A 24,576-nucleotide genomic window follows, 5' to 3' on the forward strand; every position below is an offset into this window, starting at 1 on the left:
CATACCCGCGCAGCACTCGCAGGTTGGTCACTGCACGTCAGCCCATGCAGGCCGTCACCGTCGACGGGCAGGACGCACTCTTCATACCCGCGCAGCACTCGCAGGTTGGTCACTGCACGTCAGCCCATGCAGGCCGTCACCGTCGACGGGCAGGACGCACTCTTCATACCCGCGCAGCACTCGCAGGTTGGTCACTGCACGTCAGCCCATGCAGGCCGTCACCGTCGACGGGCAGGACGCACTCTTCATACCCGCGCAGCACTCGCAGGTTGGTCACTGCACGTCAGCCCATGCAGGCCGTCACCGTCGACGGGCAGGACGCACTCTTCATACCCGCGCAGCACTCGCAGGTTGGTCACTGCACGTCAGCCCATGCAGGCCGTCACCGTCGACGGGCAGGACGCACTCTTCATACCCGCGCAGCACTCGCAGGTTGGTCACTGCACGTCAGCCCATGCAGGCCGTCACCGTCGACGGGCAGGACGCACTCTTCATACCCGCGCAGCACTCGCAGGTTGGTCACTGCACGTCAGCCCATGCAGGCCGTCACCGTCGACGGGCAGGACGCACTCTTCATACCCGCGCAGCACTCGCAGGTTGGTCACTGCACGTCAGCCCATGCAGGCCGTCACCGTCGACGGGCAGGACGCACTCTTCATACCCGCGCAGCACTCGCAGGTTGGTCACTGCACGTCAGCCCATGCAGGCCGTCACCGTCGACGGGCAGGACGCACTCTTCATACCCGCGCAGCACTCGCAGGTTGGTCACTGCACGTCAGCCCATGCAGGCCGTCACCGTCGACGGGCAGGACGCACTCTTCATACCCGCGCAGCACTCGCAGGTTGGTCACTGCACGTCAGCCCATGCAGGCCGTCACCGTCGACGGGCAGGACGCACTCTTCATACCCGCGCAGCACTCGCAGGTTGGTCACTGCACGTCAGCCCATGCAGGCCGTCACCGTCGACGGGCAGGACGCACTCTTCATACCCGCGCAGCACTCGCAGGTTGGTCACTGCACGTCAGCCCATGCAGGCCGTCACCGTCGACGGGCAGGACGCACTCTTCATACCCGCGCAGCACTCGCAGGTTGGTCACTGCACGTCAGCCCATGCAGGCCGTCACCGTCGACGGGCAGGACGCACTCTTCATACCCGCGCAGCACTCGCAGGTTGGTCACTGCACGTCAGCCCATGCAGGCCGTCACCGTCGACGGGCAGGACGCACTCTTCATACCCGCGCAGCACTCGCAGGTTGGTCACTGCACGTCAGCCCATGCAGGCCGTCACCGTCGACGGGCAGGACGCACTCTTCATACCCGCGCAGCACTCGCAGGTTGGTCACTGCACGTCAGCCCATGCAGGCCGTCACCGTCGACGGGCAGGACGCACTCTTCATACCCGCGCAGCACTCGCAGGTTGGTCACTGCACGTCAGCCCATGCAGGCCGTCACCGTCGACGGGCAGGACGCACTCTTCATACCCGCGCAGCACTCGCAGGTTGGTCACTGCACGTCAGCCCATGCAGGCCGTCACCGTCGACGGGCAGGACGCACTCTTCATACCCGCGCAGCACTCGCAGGTTGGTCACTGCACGTCAGCCCATGCAGGCCGTCACCGTCGACGGGCAGGACGCACTCTTCATACCCGCGCAGCACTCGCAGGTTGGTCACTGCACGTCAGCCCATGCAGGCCGTCACCGTCGACGGGCAGGACGCACTCTTCATACCCGCGCAGCACTCGCAGGTTGGTCACTGCACGTCAGCCCATGCAGGCCGTCACCGTCGACGGGCAGGACGCACTCTTCATACCCGCGCAGCACTCGCAGGTTGGTCACTGCACGTCAGCCCATGCAGGCCGTCACCGTCGACGGGCAGGACGCACTCTTCATACCCGCGCAGCACTCGCAGGTTGGTCACTGCACGTCAGCCCATGCAGGCCGTCACCGTCGACGGGCAGGACGCACTCTTCATACCCGCGCAGCACTCGCAGGTTGGTCACTGCACGTCAGCCCATGCTGGCCGTCACCGTCGACGGGCAGGACGCACTCTTCATACCCGCGCAGCACTCGCAGGTTGGTCACTGCACGTCAGCCCATGCAGGCCGTCACCGTCGACGGGCAGGACGCACTCTTCATACCCGCGCAGCACTCGCAGGTTGGTCACTGCACGTCAGCCCATGCAGGCCGTCACCGACGACGGGCAGGACGCACTCTTCATACCCGCGCAGCACTCGCAGGTTGGTCACTGCACGTCAGCCCATGCAGGCCGTCACCGTCGACGGGCAGGACGCACTCTTCATACCCGCGCAGCACTCGCAGGTTGGTCACTGCACGTCAGCCCATGCAGGCCGTCACCGTCGACGGGCAGGACGCACTCTTCATACCCGCGCAGCACTCGCAGGTTGGTCACTGCACGTCAGCCCATGCAGGCCGTCACCGTCGACGGGCAGGACGCACTCTTCATACCCGCGCAGCACTCGCAGGTTGGTCACTGCACGTCAGCCCATGCAGGCCGTCACCGTCGACGGGCAGGACGCACTCTTCATACCCGCGCAGCACTCGCAGGTTGGTCACTGCACGTCAGCCCATGCAGGCCGTCACCGTCGACGGGCAGGACGCACTCTTCATACCCGCGCAGCACTCGCAGGTTGGTCACTGCACGTCAGCCCATGCAGGCCGTCACCGTCGACGGGCAGGACGCACTCTTCATACCCGCGCAGCACTCGCAGGTTGGTCACTGCACGTCAGCCCATGCAGGCCGTCACCGTCGACGGGCAGGACGCACTCTTCATACCCGCGCAGCACTCGCAGGTTGGTCACTGCACGTCAGCCCATGCAGGCCGTCACCGTCGACGGGCAGGACGCACTCTTCATACCCGCGCAGCACTCGCAGGTTGGTCACTGCACGTCAGCCCATGCAGGCCGTCACCGTCGACGGGCAGGACGCACTCTTCATACCCGCGCAGCACTCGCAGGTTGGTCACTGCACGTCAGCCCATGCAGGCCGTCACCGTCGACGGGCAGGACGCACTCTTCATACCCGCGCAGCACTCGCAGGTTGGTCACTGCACGTCAGCCCATGCAGGCCGTCACCGTCGACGGTCAGGACGCACTCTTCATACCCGCGCAGCACTCGCAGGTTGGTCACTGCACGTCAGCCCATGCAGGCCGTCACCGTCGACGGGCAGGACGCACTCTTCATACCCGCGCAGCACTCGCAGGTTGGTCACTGCACGTCAGCCCATGCAGGCCGTCACCGTCGACGGGCAGGACGCACTCTTCATACCCGCGCAGCACTCGCAGGTTGGTCACTGCACGTCAGCCCATGCAGGCCGTCACCGTCGACGGGCAGGACGCACTCTTCATACCCGCGCAGCACTCGCAGGTTGGTCACTGCACGTCAGCCCATGCAGGCCGTCACCGTCGACGGGCAGGACGCACTCTTCATACCCGCGCAGCACTCGCAGGTTGGTCACTGCACGTCAGCCCATGCAGGCCGTCACCGTCGACGGGCAGGACGCACTCTTCATACCCGCGCAGCACTCGCAGGTTGGTCACTGCACGTCAGCCCATGCAGGCCGTCACCGTCGACGGGCAGGACGCACTCTTCATACCCGCGCAGCACTCGCAGGTTGGTCACTGCACGTCAGCCCATGCAGGCCGTCACCGTCGACGGGCAGGACGCACTCTTCATACCCGCGCAGCACTCGCAGGTTGGTCACTGCACGTCAGCCCATGCAGGCCGTCACCGTCGACGGGCAGGACGCACTCTTCATACCCGCGCAGCACTCGCAGGTTGGTCACTGCACGTCAGCCCATGCAGGCCGTCACCGTCGACGGGCAGGACGCACTCTTCATACCCGCGCAGCACTCGCAGGTTGGTCACTGCACGTCAGCCCATGCAGGCCGTCACCGTCGACGGGCAGGACGCACTCTTCATACCCGCGCAGCACTCGCAGGTTGGTCACTGCACGTCAGCCCATGCAGGCCGTCACCGTCGACGGGCAGGACGCACTCTTCATACCCGCGCAGCACTCGCAGGTTGGTCACTGCACGTCAGCCCATGCAGGCCGTCACCGTCGACGGGCAGGACGCACTCTTCATACCCGCGCAGCACTCGCAGGTTGGTCACTGCACGTCAGCCCATGCAGGCCGTCACCGTCGACGGGCAGGACGCACTCTTCATACCCGCGCAGCACTCGCAGGTTGGTCACTGCACGTCAGCCCATGCAGGCCGTCACCGTCGACGGGCAGGACGCACTCTTCATACCCGCGCAGCACTCGCAGGTTGGTCACTGCACGTCAGCCCATGCAGGCCGTCACCGTCGACGGGCAGGACGCACTCTTCATACCCGCGCAGCACTCGCAGGTTGGTCGATAGATATAACTCCGTAATAGATGGATACAGTCTAAGGAAAAAACGTGCCTCGAAAATCAAGAAAATTTGATTCTCGTTCAGAGGGCGCTACTAGCTTTGGCCTACTGTCGTATAGATGGCGTTGACGGTTTCCTTTGTTATTTATCGATTTTAACGCATATCAGTGAAAGAACATGGGTCAAAATCATAAAAATAATTAATGCAAATAAAAAAATCATTTATCCATATTTAAATACATTTTATCGTATTTTTATAAATATTTATTTTTAGTTTTAAAGTGTGTCGACAGATGGCAGTGAATTTAATGGGGTTACAAAATTTACTATGACAGTACCGCTCTAGTATAAGTTACTCTATGATTAGATACAGTAATAATGATTAAATACACACAGTAAATAAATGTGAACCAACTTGCATTGCAGAACTTCTCGGGCATGGGCCAGGTGAGCCTCGTGAACGGGCAGCTCGTGCGCACGCCGGTGCTGCCCGCCGGCTTCCTGCAGAACGTCATGCATCTGCCCACTGGTGAGATTCTGAATACATCTATTCCTTACATATCTCGCGCATAAGCTGGGGTTGCCATACAAACTTGACTACATGCCATACAAGCTAATATTTCAGTTATTTTTTGTTTTACCTAACGAAAGTCTAATCTCTGTTACTTTACTATATCCCAAATACTGAAATGATATTTCCATTGGCTAATCTGCTTTGTACACTGACTAGTTTTGTACTAAAATGAAAATGACAGTTGTGTTGGGCAGATTGGGTAGTATTTCCCACCACTTTAAAGTAAATCAGTTCAATAAAAAAATTACGTACTTGACGAGCCACATATGTCAAAATTTACTTCTAATCATTGGAAAACATGTTAATAGCTATTTATGTAACAAGTGCGGAACTCGCTTTGCTCGCTCGTGAATAAAATTCCACTCGTCGGAAATCATCTTTACGCACGTGTATCATATAATGTTTTACTATGCATTGTGCGAGTAAATAAAAAAAACATTCATGGCAAATAAGTTTAATTATTAAAAGGAGTGTTTTAAATCGACACGAGTTGCGAATTACTTATTCGCACATGTATCGTACAACGTTTTACAGTACATATGGCCCTTTAAACTTTTGACATATGCACGAAAAGTGCACTTTTCCGCACTAGTGCGAGAAAGTAGCACCATATGTACTGTAAAAAAAATTGAAAACAAAATGCACTAGTGCGGAAAAGTAGTACTTTCCGCATGATATAGCTCCGTAGGAAACGCACTTTTCGAGCACATGCATTGTAATAGTACATTATTGTCGAGGCTCGGAAGTAGCTACTTGCTGGCTGAGGATTTGTTTTAAACGGACGACCTTGGGAGTCCGTTTAATTGAATCCGAAGCCAGCAAGCAGCCTTCCAGCCGAGTCATATATAGTGCTTTTCTCAAAAATGGCGCAATAGATGCAAATATAATAGAAATATTTTACAGAAGCAACATTGTTATATATATATTTTCACAGAAAAACGTAAAAAGATTTGCTTTGCCGCCGTTTTATTTTTTTAATTAAAAATGGAAGTGTATTTTTCTGCTGAAAATACGCCAATCTATTTGAGACACCTAAATAGTCGCGGTACCAACATTATAATAATAAGTACTGATCATCTGTTTGGCTGTTTAATGGACCTATGCCTTCATTTGATATGGCCACTTCAACTTTTAAAAAGTTTGGAACTCGACAAATAATGGAATTTGTATACAACATTGCAGTCCCGAAATCGAGACTGCAATGTTTTTAACTTTTTAATTTTTTGATTGACCATAAACTACGCACTTCGCGACCTACTTTTTAACCGGCAACGTCGACTTTGCCGTCCATTTTTGAGAAAAAATATTTGAGAGGCTTGTTAAAATATTTTCAAGTTTGTACGGAAATTCTAACGCATAAGAATTTATATTATACAAAAAGTTCTCATAAGCTTATAACATTCATAACTTGATCTTTGCTTTGGGATTGCTGTCTTATTTCATTTTATAAGCTTCGCCTTTTAATAATTTCGACTGTACGTCATCAATGTAAATACTTCACTAGTTATTAGACATTAAATGGTTTGGGACATAATATCATGTAGTTTTCATACCCTATGTTCAAGCTATCTGTCGAATACGTATGAAAATACATGGCTTTCCTTTTTATTTGTGAAATAAACCGTTTTTTCATTATTGATTTTTAATCATTTAGCCTCTTTTTAGGGTTCCGTACCCAAAGGGTCAAAACGGGACCCTATTACTAAGACTCTGCTGTCCGTCTGTCTGTCACCAGGCTGTATCTCATGAACCGTGATAGCTAGACAGTTGAAATTTTCACAGATGATTTATTTCTGTTGCCGCTATAACAACAAATACTAAAAAGTACGAAACCCTCGGTGGGTGAGAACGACTCGCACTTGGCCGGTTTTTTTTTTACTTCGTGTCAATTAAAATACAATTTTTTACTTTGTGTCCTCTTTTGCTCCCCATATTTCACGTTCCCTATTTTATAGAAATAACTACGGTAATATGTAACATTTTCTCTTAGGGGTATATATTCGTTTTAATGAAATTAAATGCGTTTATTTGCTTAACATTATGTACAGATAAGATGATAGAGTCAATAGTATTATGTCCAGATAATGTCAATAGCTTATGCTAGTAGGCATGCAAAATATTTTAAAACCTTATTTACATTATATTACATATTTACATAATCAATTACAATAATTTATTAAATATTTACAATGAAAATAGAGCCAAGTATAGAATTAATACATAATAAATTGTCACAATATTAATATAAATCTACATTTAAATATAAAATTGTGTTCACTTAAAAATTATTGTTTATAATTCATGTCGACATTATTTCGATAAAGAGCTTAATTGTTTTTTGTACCGAGAAGTTTGTTTAGTTTAGTTTTATTCACCATCAAATTTATTTCACAAATAATTAGGCGCAGGCTATACATTTCTGCCATACCTCCAACCATTGAGGTGTATTTTTGGATAAACCCTGACAATACTCTCATCCATAGTGTCTTTATCTTCGTAAGTCGCTGCAAAATCTATTTTTCTTTGAACTTTGATGCGATTCACACTCAAACTGCGTTGTATCAATCGTTTCGCGTGCCGACGTCGTCAATGTGTTTTACCAGGCGTGATGTTTTATTACAAAATGATGTACTTTGTTGCAGCCATTTGGTTAAATAAGCCAGCTAATTAGACGTCTAGGCCGTAAATTGAACGCCGGCTTCCAATTTGATGCCTAGGCCGATAGATAATTGAACTAGAATCACTCTAAAGTTTAACAACTCACTCAGCCAAGTGATTCAAAAACAACCTAAAAAAATAAAGAAGTGAAATAAAATAAATAACCTAACCTAACTAAACATCAATATCCTATTTAACTAAATGACTACATAAAGTTCAGCCATCTGGTTAAGCGTTACGGTCAACGACTTGGCTGGTTGTTCTCCAGTCATTTAATTAGATGCCGGCGTTTAATGAACGAACTAGGCGACTAATTAGCTGGTTAATTTAACCAAATGCCTGCGACATTTACATTCCATGGATGAGGGCACTGTCTACAGTCACTCATTCCCCTACTGTTCTATTCTAGCATGTGCATGTATTAGCTTCAACAACCACCATACTAATCAGTGTTGCCACCCCCCCGCTAACAGAGCAACAGGCCACCGTGACGATACCGGGCACTAACATATCGATACCGTTATCCGCGCTCGGCAACCAAATGATATCGATACCTGGCTCCAACCTAGTGCAGGGCTTATCGATACCGACTAGTCAGGTGCCGACCAGCCAGACGATATCGATACCGTGTAGCGCGCCCGACAAGAAGGAGAAGGATGCCAGTCCGCAGCACCAAGGTTTGTACACTAATTGGGTGGGAACAACTTTTCACTAATCATAATCACACAGGCAGAGTGTTCCGATAGAACGTAAGATCGAATCTATCTCGGCACGGTGAATTTTTCATTCTTGCTTTCGATAAACATTTAATTATTATTCACAAGGTCGGGACTTAATCGCGTAAAATAAGTTTTAAATTTACATCCGACGTTTCGAGACCACGGGGACAACGCCGTCCTCGAAACGTATCATTTAAACAAATAACATTGTCCATTGTTTGATTGTAAGAAAAACTACAAAGCTTTTGTTAAATAAGTAATGAAATGAAATGAATATCATTTACGATCACTGAATGCCTGAAGTTTTCGAGTTACACGCCCTGTAAAATGTTGTTTCCATCCTAACTTCATCTAAAATATCTAATACTGTTCTATCTCCCAAGCTTACTTCTTGTTTCGCTGTTAAGGTTTATTTGCTTGGTGTAATAATTTCCTTCACAATCATGCACATCATCGTTATATGTTACCATCACGGTTTCAGTAAAACACTGTGTTAGATCACTCTTGTATTTATTTGCTGTAACTTTAATAAAATTTGGTTAAGTTTTATAGTCTATTCCATATGGAGCTGCAGAGAATGTAAATAAAAACATTTTGTATACCTCATTGCCTGAAAATTTTTTATGTTTTTTTTTGCACTCTAAAGGGGCCCACACTATCAGTCCGCCGGACGATATCGGTCTGTCAGTTAGAACAAAAATTGGACAGTTCCGAACAACTGACAGGCTGATATCGTCCGGCGGACTGATAGTCAGAGGACCCCTTTAGCAGATCTACTAGGAATAGACTTTTAATATATCTTAAAAAAAAAAAGAAAATCAAAAGGGTCAAAGATATTTTTATTAACTTTTTTTGACACAGTGTGGCTTGGGTTGTGTTTTTTAAGGTTTCATACAAAATTGAGCCCCTGTCAGTTGTGGACGGCGTTTTTATCCCAGATGCTAAAATATCAGATTGGCTAATCTCTTATTTATTCTGTCTAGTTAGTCTATTATATCGTCACTCGGTAAATACCATGCCGAGAGAGAGAAAATGGTCATTGGAGCTGTCATTTTAGTCCCTGGGAATCCTGGGATATTTGTTACTAGTAAATCGTCTTGCAACCTTGCCGACCGTCCTCGTGCTTGACCGGCACCCTCTAATGTTCGCCGTGTGCCCGTGCAGGCGGCGGCGTGGCGGTGCGCGGCGGCGTGGGCGGCGTGGGCGGCGTGGGCGTGGGCATGGGCATGGTGCCCGTGCAGGTGCCCGTGAGCGTGGCCAACGGGCACACCGTGTACCAGACCGTGCACCTGCCCGTGCACGCGCCGCAGCATCTGCAGATCATCCCGCAGCTGCAACAAGTAACAACCCCCCCCCCCCCCCCTATCTTATCTTATGGTTTTTGGGGGCCCTTGCGGATACACTTCGACCCATAGGGATCTTTTGTGCAGAACAACCCCACTAAATCTACGTCATCATTTCTTTTTAACTTTTAACTTGAAAGGTTCCCCATGTCAAATTTCTACTTGCAATATTTGAACATATTTCTTTGATAATTCCACTTATCCAAAATTTTATACTATTTGCGTAGCCATTTTGAATTAAATGTCATTCGTAATATTTGATTAAATATCGGTGTTTCTAGTAAATTTGATCAAGTCATCCAATTTCTTTGATCAATGCACATTGGACCAAGATATTGGACAGATGGAATACCACCATTAGACACCGTGTAGAAACCAGTTGTAGAACCTCTCATCAGTTTTTTTTTTTATAAATGTTGAATTGGTCAGAATTTTGTTCAATAATAATAAAAAAGAAAAAAAGAACTTTTATTTTGAAATGAAGTATGTTGCCTTTTAAGTTAATAGATAGTAGTTTTTTTTAAATGAGGTCTCTGTAGGTTTTTTTTTTAATTAATAAGCAAACTTTTACTTACATGGTATCCTAATGTGCATCTTTCCTTTAGATGCAAACACAACCACAAGTAGCGAACGTGCTCACGCCATCGGGACAGATTCAGCAGATTCAAATCGCGTCGCTGGCCAATGTTCAGGTATTTATACAACAAACGGTTTCTTCAACACCGATATGAAATTACCTAACTCAAGACACTGACATTCGTAGGAAAATTTGCAATTTGTGCGGAGGTTACCACACATGTGAGAGCCTGTCGGATTCGTGAATGCGGAGCGTGAGTGGGTTCGCGAATGGATGTGTGATTGCACGAATACGTGGAGTTGTACCTCGTCTTGCAGAAAATTGTTTCATAGAATGTAATACTTCGCAGAATCGAATTTAAACTGTTGTGAGACATACTAAAGGGGCCCACTGACTATCAGTCCGCCGGACGATATCGGCCTGTCAGTTAGAACAAAAATTTGACAGTTCCGAACAACTGACAGGCTGATATCGTCCGGCGGAATGATAGTCAGTGGGCCCCTTTACATTAAATCATTTTACGGTTTAGACTCACTTGTTTTAGTCACTCGCGCGACATCTTGCCATGCATGCATGCATGTTGCATGTTGTCATGACTTCGCAGAATTTTCATTTCAATAAAAAATATTTTTTTCACAAAGGGTCGCAGTTCTAACCTAACCTAACCTACTTTTCTGTTAGACCTAATGGGTTTTACACAATGACCTATACCTAAAAAGTTAACGGTTTTTGAAAAAAAAAAAAAGGTTCTATGAAATGAAAATTCTTCGAAAAATTACATTCTATGAAACAATTTTCTGTGAAAGAAGCGGACACCGTTTTTATTACCCTTTGGGTACGGAACCCTTAAAACTGACACGACTTGGAAAACTACATATGTCAGAAACATTCGCGAGTGTAGTACTACAATGTATTCATCATCCGGGTTAACGTATTAGGAAGCGTATAACTGATGAATATATTAGATGGAGCATACGAGGACTATATTATTGTTCGCATAATGATTTAGTATGAACTGATTAGTTCACATCATAATTTACTGTGTTTTATTTAGCAGCAAAATGGAGCAACACAAGCCAACGCCAGCGCCGGGCAAACTCCAGGAACCATAACGCTACAGGTAAAAACATTATTGTTTTTTTAATCGTGTGTTTAAACCTAACAGTTGCTTAGCTTGGAAGACTTTTTGGGGAAAGGGTTCTTTGACAGCTGATGACAGATCAACACAGAAGTCCATACTTAGAGCTACAGGTACCCATCGTCAAAAAGTTGCTCCCATACAAGATATAATATAGAAGTTTTATTGTAAAATTCCTTTGTATGGCGGATGGCGTCGACTAGGGACTCTTAAAACGAAGCAAAAACCATTCACAATGGACATGACCTTCAGTAATAAGGCAAATAAGGAATATCGTCGGAAGCAGGTTGTCTGTGTGTGCTATGGCTTACCTTTCTTGCTCTTTTAGCAAGACAAGAAATTTAGCAGTTCCTTTTTTATCAGGAATTTGTCATTCGAACTTACGATCTCACCGTTCACTGGTCACTAGAAGCTTTGAGAGTTTAACATTTTAGAAGCGCTAATAGAATCTGCCGTAATCTAGATTGAATAAAACTTCTGATTTTCACGGGCCGGGAAAAATTAGCCACAACGCTAATCTAACCGAAGATTAGACGTCACACTACTCATTACACACACCACACTAACTCACATTAGGAAGGAATTTTACTGCGTTTAGCTATTTACGCCTATGGCAGAATTGGTTAGCGTAACTTCATAAATTCTAATTTCTAATTTAAAATCAATCTAAACATTACACCTTGTCCCCCGCTGCCCGGACCCTGGTAACGTATATAGGCCGTACAGAACCCCATGCAGGGCGACAACACAGCCATCCAGCAACAACCATCGCAGACTATCATCACCAGCACGCCCGCCGGCCAGCAGGTCACAGTTATACCCGCCACTAGCAACGTGCGTCCTAATGTCGTTCAGGTACTAGGGGACGAGAGAACCCCCTTGAAGGATAGCTGTAGCGTTCTTAAAGAGATGGTATGGATGGACCAGTAGCTCTAACATACAGAGGACTACAGAACGCCGACAGGTTAATCCAAGCTCCAGAAAACACATATAATAAGGCGTAACTACACGGTGACCAATCAAGCTTTCGGTTCCGACCGTCCAATCGCAGACCTTGGTGCGCAATACAATTTGGTGGCAAGCCTAAATCACGGTCGGAAACTACCAAGTTCACATTGGTCGGAAGCCTCGTTTCCTACTGGGTACTAAGAGCTGTAGGTTCTCAGGCAGAGCAGTTATAAAATTCACAAAAATAAAAATAAAATGAAATGAAATGAAATGAAATGAAATGAAATGAAATGAACCACACGCTTGATGCTCTGTAGACCTTTCATAAAACATTATTCACCATTAACGAGCTGAGAAACTTGAGAAAGTCGTCCCTCTTCCCTTCCAAAATAAAATTTTGCTGCTAAACATCTACTTATAGTCTGGCAAACCCAATTTGTCGGTAAATAAGAACAGAAAACTAATCCCTTTCTTTTGGATAGTACTAGCGTAAGACAAAGACAGTATTATTATTTCAGTCTATGTTTGAAATGAGACAGTGCCTGGCCAAACTTTAACTTCTCGAGAATTATCCAATTGAACTAATTAGAAATGATTTGCACAGATGCCAACGTTGGGCGGCATCGGCGGAACTGTGCAGCTGGTCCCAGCGCTGGGCTTGCCCGGCGTGCAAATCGCACAGCTACCCCAGCAGGCTCAACCTCAACCGCAGCCTATCATTGGTAAGTACTTAAGCAGTTTAGGCGTTATGTCTTCAAGGGTATCGGAAACCTTTGATTTAGGTAATGTCGTGATATGACTGATATGATTAATCATTCTACGAATCATGGTCGTCGATATTGTATAAAAGGCCTGCCAAGGATATATACCGGCCTCTATTATCAGGATGGCGGCAAATCGTGCGGGACGGAGATCCTTGGCGATGGTGAACAAAGCAACGACCTCATGTGGTCCCGATCTTCGGTCATGAAAAATCTGCGTGGACTCGCCTTAGCCCCTTAGGTTATTTTGTACTGCGTCGTGTTCAAAATTCTACAAAACATCAAACGCAGCAAATATTTGTACAGTACCAAGGGCCTGACACTCTTTGATGTAGAAAGATAGTCTTATTGCGATTCCTATAAGAGGAAAGAGAAAATAGTGCCATGCTTTGCCTTTATCACCGACCGGGCATTTTTTCATGGTCGGGTTATGGCATCATAACTAGGAGGCGCTGGCGAAATACCGAAATTTAAAAAATAAAGAATTTATAAGTGAAAGAGAAAAAGGATTATGCTACCATACATGAAACTGTCAATACATGAATATGTCTTTCTCTTACCCCTGGTAGCTCGGTTTCATGTCTATAATTACTTGTATATACTATGTCTATATGTACAGTACACTAAATTTCGAAAGGATTTTTTAAAATGAAATTTCAAATGTGTGGAGTTTTTTTAGTTTAGTTTTTCGTCCGTTAAGAGCTTATTACACTATTCTAATTTAGTCTAGTAACTAACAAGAGGGACGTCGCTATACGTGAGATACGATAGGACGTATCTCTTCTCGCGTCTCACTCACTCACTCACTAAATTTAGCAGTGTAAGCTTTAATAAGCCCTTTACTTCAAATTTGCTTCAAATTAAATAAAAAAAAACAATTTTAAACTTCAACAAACCAATTATTCACTAAACAAAAAGGTTAGATTTAAGGCTCCACCAATGTAGCCAAAACTACCATAAAACGTCTTAACTGTATAAGGGTGGTTGGCTTAAAGGACTCGCATCCAGGTCATAAATAAATATAAGGGTGGTATTTGGTCAATGTGTATTTTGTCTCACATTTTGCTTAATGAGAGAGTGAAACGCAATGACATTGGACCAAGGGCCTGACACTCTTTGATAGAGAAAGATAGTCTTATTGCGATTACTGTAAGAGGAAAGAGATGCTTTGTCCTTATTATCACCGACCGGGTTTTTTTTCATGGTCGGGTTATGGCAGCATAGGTACGAGGCGATGGCGAAATACCGAAATGTATAAGAGTGAAAGAGAAAAAGGATTATGCTGCCATACATTAACCTGTCAATACATGAATATGTCTTTCTCTTACCCCTGGTCGCTCGGTTTCATGTCTATAACTACTATACTATTCTATGCATTGGACAAAGACATTTAACAGGTGGAATACCACCCTATCTTATCTTTTTACGTAAAATTTTCCGTATGGCAACACTGAGTAACTGTCAAGGTAGCGTCTGTCAGACAGACGCAGTCAACGTCAACATGGTTTTTGTTTCTGCGTGTTCTAAATTCAAGCGTAATTTGATTGATTAAAATAAAAACGGATGTATTTTTATTAGAACAATATTAAAATTACGTTGAATTTGCTACTTTAATTTATCGTTAAAACAATGTGGCCAGCAGAATTAGATGAAGTTAAAATTGAACCAAAGGATCCTTTGTCCGACGAAGACGATCCGCTCACTGGCGATAATGGTAAATTGTTTAATAATGTGTTTTGTAGGATGTAAACTAACGAATTCACTGACTACTTAGTTCTATGAGTAAAAAAAAGGGAGTTATGCCATATCACATGTTGTTTGGAATGTTATTATTATTGGTAGTCTTCTTTAACCTGGTGTACAAGATATAAACCCACAACTCTAGGAGATGTATGTTAAAGATTCTTTATTTGTTGTTAAAATGTTTTATTTTTACTTGTTGCAATCATTTTTAGGTAAGATAGTGTCATTCTAATTCAATTTTATTTAGTAATTCTTCAAGTTTAGGAGTAAAAAGTTGACAGAGTAGAGGCAGACCACAGACATAACATGTGTTCCCCGCATTAAAGTTCAAACAAAATAAATCAATGTGAAACCTATTTTACAGGCCAGCAAATCCAACAAGATCCCAATGAGCCAGGCAAGTGGCAGATAGTCACTGTTGGCAACAATAGCAATAACAGCAACAGCGGCAACACTTCCGGCACAGAGTGTGAGAACGGGAAGCAGAGAGCGGCCAGTCCCAGCGGCAAGAGGATGATGAAGAGAGTGGCTTGTACATGTCCAAACTGTGATCAGGGAGAGAAGTAAGTTGTTTTAAATTAAAAAAATAATAATTAAATAATCATTTATTTCAGGCATGGCCCATAGAAGTGTTAGTAACAAAAAACTTAAAAATTAATGTTAAACAGTACAATTAATTAAAACCTGGAGCTGGAGTGCAGACTGATCCATCTACGCGTCATCGGCGAGTTCCACCTCCCAGCAAACACACTCGAGCAAAGAGGCACAGTTTTCCTTATAATCACATGGAAGCCATCAACGCTTGCCTCTGCAAACATGCCCGAGGCACTGCACCTCCGTCGAAGGCTGAGCAACATCCTGAAGGCATCATTATATTGAACACGAAGAGCGCTGTACGTCCTCTGCGTATAATTGACCCATAGGTTACAGGTGTAAAAGCACTGACAGTATGCCCTAAGGAGAGTTACTTTAACTTCCTTAGTGCACCCCGAAAACCTACGTGCCAACATGTTGCAGCGGACGTACAGCGCCCTTCTCTCCCTCTCGATGTCAATGTTGTCACAGAGATCCTCAGTTACTCGTGGATCCTCAGTTTTATAGGTTTACATATTAATTTGGAAAGTACCAGATAGTCACTGTCAGTAACAACAGCAATAGTGGGAAGACTTCTGGCACACAGTGTGAGAATTGGAAGCAGAGGTCGGCCAGTCCCTGTGGCAAGAGGATAATGAAGAGGGTTGTCTGTACATGTCCGAACTGTGATCATAGGTAGAACTCGTGTTGCCAGGTGAGCGGAAGAGAATTATCGTATTTAGGTGTCAAAATTATCATACGCCTTTCTAAAAGGCACTACGTTTAAAATTTCTTGCATAATTAGCTTCCATGTCCAATTTACAGCTTCGATTTACAGGAAATTTCGAAATTTTTGGAGGATTTAAGAAGCTGAACCCCCAAAAGGTGCATTTTTTTTTTTCTTATGATGTATAGGCAGGCGTTTGACCACGCCAATTGTAGCCTATTTCTGAGGGAAAGTAATAATAATAATAATAATAAAAGACGTTTATTCAAGAAGTTGTAACATAGGTACATAATAAAAGTACATGATAATGCTTACAAACTAATTGAAAGGGAAGGTGGCTCAGCTGATGTCTGTGCCAAAAAGGCTTCGGGGCACAGCAGCCCCAAAGGTTTTCAGCAACGGACGCTGTTATTCTGCCACCATACAAGTACATATTTTACTTCAAATACTTTTTGGGAGGCATCGTTCAAGGGTTGAAATTATCGTACTTTTGCGTATGATAATGCTCTTTGCAACATACATCGTACCGGAGCCCAAATTATCGTATATGTACGACAATTATCGTACGCCTGGCAACACTGGGTAGAAGTAAGTTGTTTAATAAATTACCATGATTGTCTGGAAATAAATATTTTGTGATATTCTTACACAACCCACACAGTCCCACTTCAAACTCAAATAAACTATTGTTGAGGGTAAATAGAAAACTTATTACAGAAGATTTTTGGAAAACTCGTGAACAAATATCAATGCTAATCATACAACTACCCTTACAGGGATTTAAATACGTCACTACAAACTGGCCTACAGGTTCTATTGAGTATCAAATATATTTTAGTTTACTGAAGCTATAATTTTACAAAGGACAGTAAGAAAACATTATTTTTATCTGACTGCTCAAACTGATCAACCTAAATGTTTGTTTGTGTCCTTTTATTGTTGAAATTTCTCTTCTCGGTTCAATCTGACAAACTGAATTCAATGATAAGAGTTTTGAATGATTCACGGTTAGTTTCACTAGACTTATATTGACTGGGATATAGACTTTGATACTTTTGTATTGTCTTTGAGCTCCCGATATTTCGACGCAGTTACATGCATCTTGTTCACGGGTGACTGAAGATAGTGGGGCCGACCATTCAATAATGTATGTTTCCTCTTACAGCCGGCTAGTAGATCGCAAGAAGCAGCATGTGTGCCACATTGCGGGCTGCAACAAGGTGTACGGCAAGACTTCACACTTGCGCGCTCACCTTCGTTGGCACACTGGCGAGCGTCCCTTCCTCTGCAATTGGCTCTTCTGTGGAAAGAGGTATAGTATAACCATATTACTACTTTGACTAGATGGAGCATGTTAAACGACACGCGGTCATTACGCATTGGGGCTCTCAAACTGAAGTCGAAAAGTGGCAGCGCTCGCAGTTGAAATGACAACGTAACACTTGTATTGTAGTTCGGGCGATTTTCCGCAATTCGACGACTGGCGCCTATTTTGCGTGACATGGGGGGGTGGCCTAGTCCTGCCAGCCCAGCTCCTCGAGGAATCCTATCAAACCTTTGATGTTGAGTAGGACCTCGGGGAGGTCTCTCGGGGATCTAAGATGTTTTGCCCTGTATGGGGCCACTCTGCTGCATTCCAGCACCACGTGAGAGGCTGTTTCTTCTGTCACATGCATCCTCTGCATTGGGGACTGTCTGTGACACCGTAACACTTTAAACTTTTGTAAACGTAATTAATGTCATTAACGGGTCGAACGTGATTCAATTTCATTATTTTACATTATTGACATTTTGCTGGGACGTCAGTCTTCCGTGACCACAGCTAGTGCAATCTAGTTGAAACGTCGGAAAAAAGGTAAAATAATAATATTTAATCGCGTTAGACCTGCTAATGACATTAATTATGAAATGACAACGGTTCACGTCAGTTAGATGTAAATATAATGTAGAGACGCCCGGCCGGGAACAGGCGGGCTGTCGTCGCGTCTCAAATCTTCTTGTTTTCCTGCAGAACAAGACATCTGTCCTTTAGTTTGCTCTCTTTTAGTGTGTCTCTACCAAATGTATTATATCGCGGAGCCGCATACATAATACATTCTGCTAGTAAGTGTAAGCTAGTGCACAGTGTGGACAGGAGGCATCTCTACTAATGTTCATTACATTAAGATGTCTGTTGAAAGTGTTATGACCAGTGATAATACCGGTCAGTAGTCTCAGACTGCTCTTACCTAGTTTTCGAAGATACCTGGTTCTCCTATGATCTATACCGTTAATTATCATCTTCGACTGTCTGCATCCAGTCTCTTCTTCCCATTCTCTGTGCCTTCATCTCTTATCTTCTTTATGACTCCCTTCGTGACATCTGCTGACATAGGTAGAGCCGGTTCCGGACCCATATATTCCGTCTCCGCCTCTATCCTCGCCAGCTCGTCTGCTTTCTCGTTTCCCGTTACTCCCTGATGTCCCGGTACCCATGCCTCCGTGACACTTCTTTGCTTGCCTATCGAGTTTAGGCTCCTCTCTACATTCTCTCACCAGCCGGGCTAGCACATGATTGGCGCGAGAGTATCTCGCCGCGACAGACTACCCGTCCCCCTTTAATTCATACAGTTAGTAAAAGACGGGTAGCCTATCTCGCGGCGAGATACTGTCGCGTCAATCATGTGCGCGGCCTACAGAGAGGAGGTGACCGATATCTTTAGCTTGCAAATGGCAAATAAAAATTGAGTTACTGGGGTTTATTATTTAGGCACGTGTGTTGTAGCGACATTTTTAGACGTGCCTCGCGCGCGCCGCCTCGGCCGAGGCACGTCTACACTGGCCGCTCTGTGTGGACCCGGCTAATGAGAAGCGCGGGTCGAGTTGTTTTTTACGATTAAAAGAGCGTACGCGCGTGTATGGCTTTCGCGAGATTCGGGAGTCTTGTTAAACACTTTTTAGTTCGGAAATGTGGACTACTAGTAAATTGCATAAATCATCTTTAGGTTCACACGGTCAGACGAATTACAACGGCATAGACGAACGCACACCGGTGAAAAACGCTTCGAGTGCCCCGAGTGCAGCAAGCGGTTCATGCGCTCAGATCACCTCGCCAAGCATGTCCGCATACACACTAAGAATCGCATCACGGTAAGCATTAGCGTTACTTATGAAACGAAGTAAATCATATTTGTTTTTTTTTCTAGAATCATTGAGAACCAATGCTAAGTGGCTTATACTCCACTTCAATTATATAAATCTTTTAATCACCTCTCATGCAAACTGTAAAAACAAGCTATACTTATTTGATATTTATTGCACGAAAGACAACCCAATCGTACAAAAGACGGACTTGCTACACTAAGGAAGAGATTCTATTAATATTTTAAACAAAAGTAAATATATTTTATTTTATTTTACTTAATACTTTATGTGCCAATCATGAATGTTATTTGCGCTAATTCTCTCGTTTTTAACATTTCTCTAGAACAGAATTTCCTTAAATATCCCCATTATGAATAATTTAAATATCCTTACTGTTTCAGGAGGTAGCCACCTCAACGCAATCCATGTACTCGGACTCCGGCGACGACAGTTGCGATGAGAAAATGATGCTCACCATAGAAACCATCCATCCCGAGGGTGAAGACGATAAGCAGCTGCTCATGATCCGGCCCGCAGGCAAGATAGAACCCGACCACGATAGCTAGAACGAGGACAGCGACGGGTAGGCGTCGCTGTCGTGTGTGAATAGGAAAGTTAGATAGATAGAAATGGCCAGTTTTGGAGGGCGGTACCTTCATGGATAGGCAGTAGCTAATGATATGGTGGTGGCTTCTATATCTGTATCTTTAGGTAGTTAAATAAATGTAAACAATGTGTTTTTACATTTTCGGGTACTCTGGATCTGTTCTTTCATCGTTCTCGTTTTAACCTTTTTAATTTAATCGTACCCTCAAATGGCTAAATATTCGATCTCGTCTTAGGTTCTTTACTAGGGCGAAGTAATAGCAAACTAAATGACTATTGATTAATCAAATCATCCCGATATATTCCTATTAACAAAATAGCACGATTATAATAGTTTGTTGTTACGTTGAGTAAGTAATATTGTAGTAAAACTTTTGTAAGTTTTGGCACATCGAGTTAATTAACACATTAATTGACTTGAAGAATTTTCTTACCCAATAAAATACCTAATTGTGATTTGTTTACATTCTTTTAAATACCTAAAGATTATAGAACCGGGATAGGGAGCGTAAGTGGGATAGAATAGAAAGTGCTGCTTAAAAGACAGAAATAGGGAGCGTAAACTGTGCACAGTATAGGAGCCCACTGTTTAGTGTTTAGTGGCGCAGTTACTATGTCGAGTTCATGTTTCCGATATAGGCCATAAGGCCATAACTCGCACGCGGTTTCTATAGGGCGAACTATGTTGTAGCTAAGTTCTAAGGAGAACAGAAAACTATATTGCTCTGATTGTAAGAACAAGTGTGAAAATAATATTGTATCCATCCTACCAGCAAGATTAGTGATTGCTATTATACATAGATGTCACAAGTCTTGTCAAATTTTACTCCGTTTTAAGATCTCTTTCTGTTTGTCTTTGTGTTGCTGGTGACCCATGTGTTAAAATAAGTAATTTGGTCAGTATCTAAATAAAGTTTTAACATAGTATGTGAGACGAGGAGTGTTTTATAAGCAATAATGAAAGTATAAAAGCTTCTTTCAGAAAAAGGTGACGAATAAACGTTGATCGCAATAAAGTTTGATATAAGAAAAGTGTTAACAACACCTTTAAACTGATCATCAGTGGATTTTTTGCAATATCCTCGTAAGACCAGGAGGACTAACTAATTTAATGTAATTTAAACCATTTTCAATTTAGTTTTGACAAACAAAACAAAAGAAATTCAACCGTATAACCTTCACAATTGATTTCAAATTCAAATGGCATTTTTGTATGGTGGGCCTTGGACGGATAAGGTTTATGAATTATCTGTTAACAGTGTTGAAAATCAATTTGTATGTGTGTTGGTCTAAGTGCAAATTGTCGTATACTTGTTGCTAGTGTAATATTAGAAAATGAGAAGGCATTATTATTTATTATAGATATTTTATTAAACGAATCGCATCACAATTCGTAATTATGTGGAATCGTCTTTTATATTTATTTATATACAAATCTGCAATAAGGCCTAAGCGCTATTATAAATTTGTGTCCGATTTTTGTAGGACACAAATGAACCATCTTACACTAAAAGTAATAAATTTAAATTGTAATACTCTTAGGATGAAATGGTTCTTGATCAGTTGTTGTTGAAAGCATAATCAATTTCCTGAGTGAATCAACAAAATTGTTTGTCTTTTATGTTTTTGCAATAATATAGCGTATAGTTTGTAAATATCTAGAAGTTAAAACATTTTGTTAAACATATTTACATGATGAAATTCGTTGAGATTAATTGAAATCCATGAAACATTAATGTAAATAATGAGAATATTCAAGGCTCAATAACAGACTGGTTCCAACGAATGAGCCTTGGAATGTTATTCTTATAGTGAATGTGTGTCGAATAAATTAATAAAAGTTTTATTTCTGTTACTCGTCGTTTGAGCCGCCTGTATTGATAAAATGTCTACTAGGGTAAACAAACCATTTATTGGTACCGAATGTTAGCACATAGTTTTATTAGATTGGCGTACCGACGATAGGTTTGTTTACCTTCATGATTAAATTAAAAAATGTTAATGGCTGTGGGTGTTTCAAAAGTACAGACTTGTAAGTATTATGTCTATAGTCCGTCTAAGGGTGGTATTTCACCTGTGACAATTTCTTTGTCAAATGTGTATTTGCGTCTCATATTTTGCTTAGTGAAAGAGTGGGATGCAGTGCACATTGGACCAAGAAATTGCCATACCACCCTATGCTAACTTTGCACCGACTTGAAGAGGACAAAGTGAGGGAGTGTCATTTTAAACGTCATATTATCATAATTTTTTTACATGAATGATGACATTGCCACACTTTGTCATTGCAACTGCCATGCAGAGATCGCTTGGACCAACTCTAGAAGATTTTCATTTTTAACACCATAGTGTAAAAAGGAAGTATTTCGGAATTATCAAATTTACTAATGCAATGTATACCTACTTTATAATTTATCGATCTTTCTAATTCTTATTAAATTTTTTACCCTGCAATTTTATCTAACAAGCATTTTAAATTTGAACTGGTGTAAATAGTGATAATTTTTGTAAATATTGTAAATTTAAGTATTGTAGTTGTTTGAACATAAATTAATAGAGATGCACCGGATATTCTCTTACTATCCGGTATCCGGCCATTATTTTAATATCCGGCCGGATATCGGATAGTGAAGCACTATTCGGCCGGATTTCGGATAGTTACTGCTTGATTTTGGGGTAAACAAATTGAATCTACAAACAATGGTCATAATCGAAGTGAATTTTAATTTAAAAATTCACATGTAACATTTGTGTAACACGTCCAACGTATTATTTGTTTATTGCGAAATACGCAAGCGCACGTGTACTATAAACGAAGTTACTCTGTAGTCTGTAATAACATAATAAAACTTTTCGAACCTAAAAATGGGTCCGCGCGAACGTTCACTACGAAATAGGTCAAAATCTGCTCGACGCGCACCTGCAATACTCAAAATGTTCCGCCGGCCGAATATTCGGCGGCCGGATACCGAATATTCGGTGGCCGGATATCCGGTATCCGGCCAAACAACTATTCGTTGCATCTCTTCTACCTACTTAGTAAGTCCCCGCGTACTAGTACAAGTACAAATTGAATTCTTGTGGAAACAAAAGAAAGTCCCAAATTAACAAGCGCAACAATTGAATTGGGTCTTACAAGGTAGTACATACAAGAAAACACAGTCATTTGGCTAAATTCAAATAGCAGCCTAGATGCAAACTATTCAAAGCGCCGAAGGTTCAAATTGAAAGACCTTTCAAGCAGTATTGTATATCCACTTTGTGGTTATTGATTGTATTGTTTTGTTATTGCCCTAATAATTGAATTTCGCGTGAGGGATCACTGACCCTCCTTGAGCCCATCTTGGTCTATAAAATTGTGTGCAATTATTTGATTTCCATAGACATAACTTCTATGAAACACGATAACAAAGCGTTTGAATCCGGGTTTCAAGTTAAAAGTGGCAGTGATTCATTCTATGTTTATCTCTTGCTGACTATACGGCTGCCTTTCCATTGAGGCGAACGAGCGAGCGACCAGGGGTAAGAGAAAGACATATTCATGTATTGACAGGTTAATGTATGGCAGCATAATCCTTTTTCTCTTTCACTTATAAATTTCGGTATTTCGCCATCGCCTCCTACCTATGCTGCCATAACCCGACCATGAAAAAAAACCCGGTCGGTGATAAGGAAAAAGCATGGCACTATTTTCTCTTTCCTCTTACAGGAATCGCAATAAGACTATCTTTCTCTATCAAAGAGTGTCAGGCCCTTGACTAATAGCATTGGTTGTAATCCAGCGGAGAAGACACGTGGATGCAATTGGTTGAATCCTGTGTCTCTTATCTCCGACTCAGTGGACTGTAATCAATTTTATTGTCACAACAAAGCACTGTAAGGCCCAAAATTAGCAAAATAAACTTGTAAATAATGTGATTATCTGTTATATAGTGTATATAAGCTGTATCATAAGTCTGTAAATAATTTAATCGTTGAACCATTTTAAATTAAATATTTTTTACACAATGTAGTTTTTTTTTTTTTTTTTCTAAAGCTTTTCTTTATATCTATGGAGGCTAGTCATATCCGGCCGCGATAAGCGTAGGTTTCATGATAAAGTCTGTCAAACCATCCGTCGGTAGAAAAAAAAACGGCCAAGTGCGAGTCGGACTTTTTAGTATTTGTTGTTATAGCGGCAACAGAAATACATCATCTGTGAAAATTTCAACTGTCTAGCTATCACGGTTCATGAGATACAGACTGGTGACAGACGGACAGCGGAGTCTTAGTAATAGGGTCCCGTTTTTACCCTTTGGGTACGGAACCCTAAAAAGCGGCAAATTTTATAAAAGTATGCGCGAGGGGTTATCGTCCGCTATAATTAATAGATAATTTGAATGTCGCGCCTTTTTCTAGTGGCGAAGTTGTTTGACAGACTATAGTTTACGAATCGCATGCTAGATGGCGCTGTTCTGTGTACTCCATAGACATAGTATAGTAGTTATAGACATGAAACCGAGCGACCAGGGGTAAGAGAAAGACATATTCATGTATTGACAGGTTAATGTATGGCAGCATAATCCTTTTTCTCTTTCACTCTTATAAATTTCGGTATCTCGCCATCGCCTCCTACTCCTACCTATGCTGCCGCAGCGCTTGCTTTGGCAATGCACATGTTTATGTTTCCGATTCAGGCCACAAGATGGCAGACCCTCTAACGCCTACCTATCA

The 24,576-nt window shown here is 43.4% G+C and overlaps 1 protein-coding gene across 4 annotated transcripts in view; it reads left to right on the forward strand.

The window, feature by feature from the left end:
* LOC134740782 (transcription factor Sp4-like) overlaps positions 1–23,864 on the forward strand; it is a 32,148-nt gene extending 8,284 nt beyond the window's left edge. For 2 of the 4 annotated variants that reach the window (XM_063673394.1, XM_063673396.1), the window contains exons 8-17: positions 4,800–4,902; positions 8,079–8,282; positions 9,489–9,664; positions 10,273–10,359; positions 11,299–11,364; positions 12,935–13,052; positions 15,199–15,397; positions 17,300–17,446; positions 19,119–19,263; positions 19,659–23,864. In XM_063673394.1, the coding sequence (XP_063529464.1) occupies positions 4,800–4,902; positions 8,079–8,282; positions 9,489–9,664; positions 10,273–10,359; positions 11,299–11,364; positions 12,935–13,052; positions 15,199–15,397; positions 17,300–17,446; positions 19,119–19,263; positions 19,659–19,823 (1,410 nt within the window). In that variant the 3' untranslated portion in view covers positions 19,824–23,864. The remainder of the gene's footprint in view (positions 1–4,799; positions 4,903–8,078; positions 8,283–9,488; positions 9,665–10,272; positions 10,360–11,298; positions 11,365–12,934; positions 13,053–15,198; positions 15,398–17,299; positions 17,447–19,118; positions 19,264–19,658) is intronic. The other 2 variants (XM_063673395.1, XM_063673397.1) reach the window with 2 other exon arrangements.
* Positions 23,865–24,576: the final 712 nt, after the last annotated feature.

The sequence above is a fragment of the Cydia strobilella genome, chromosome 4, assembly GCF_947568885.1.
Source record: "Cydia strobilella chromosome 4, ilCydStro3.1, whole genome shotgun sequence".
NCBI lineage: Eukaryota > Metazoa > Arthropoda > Insecta > Lepidoptera > Tortricidae > Cydia > Cydia strobilella.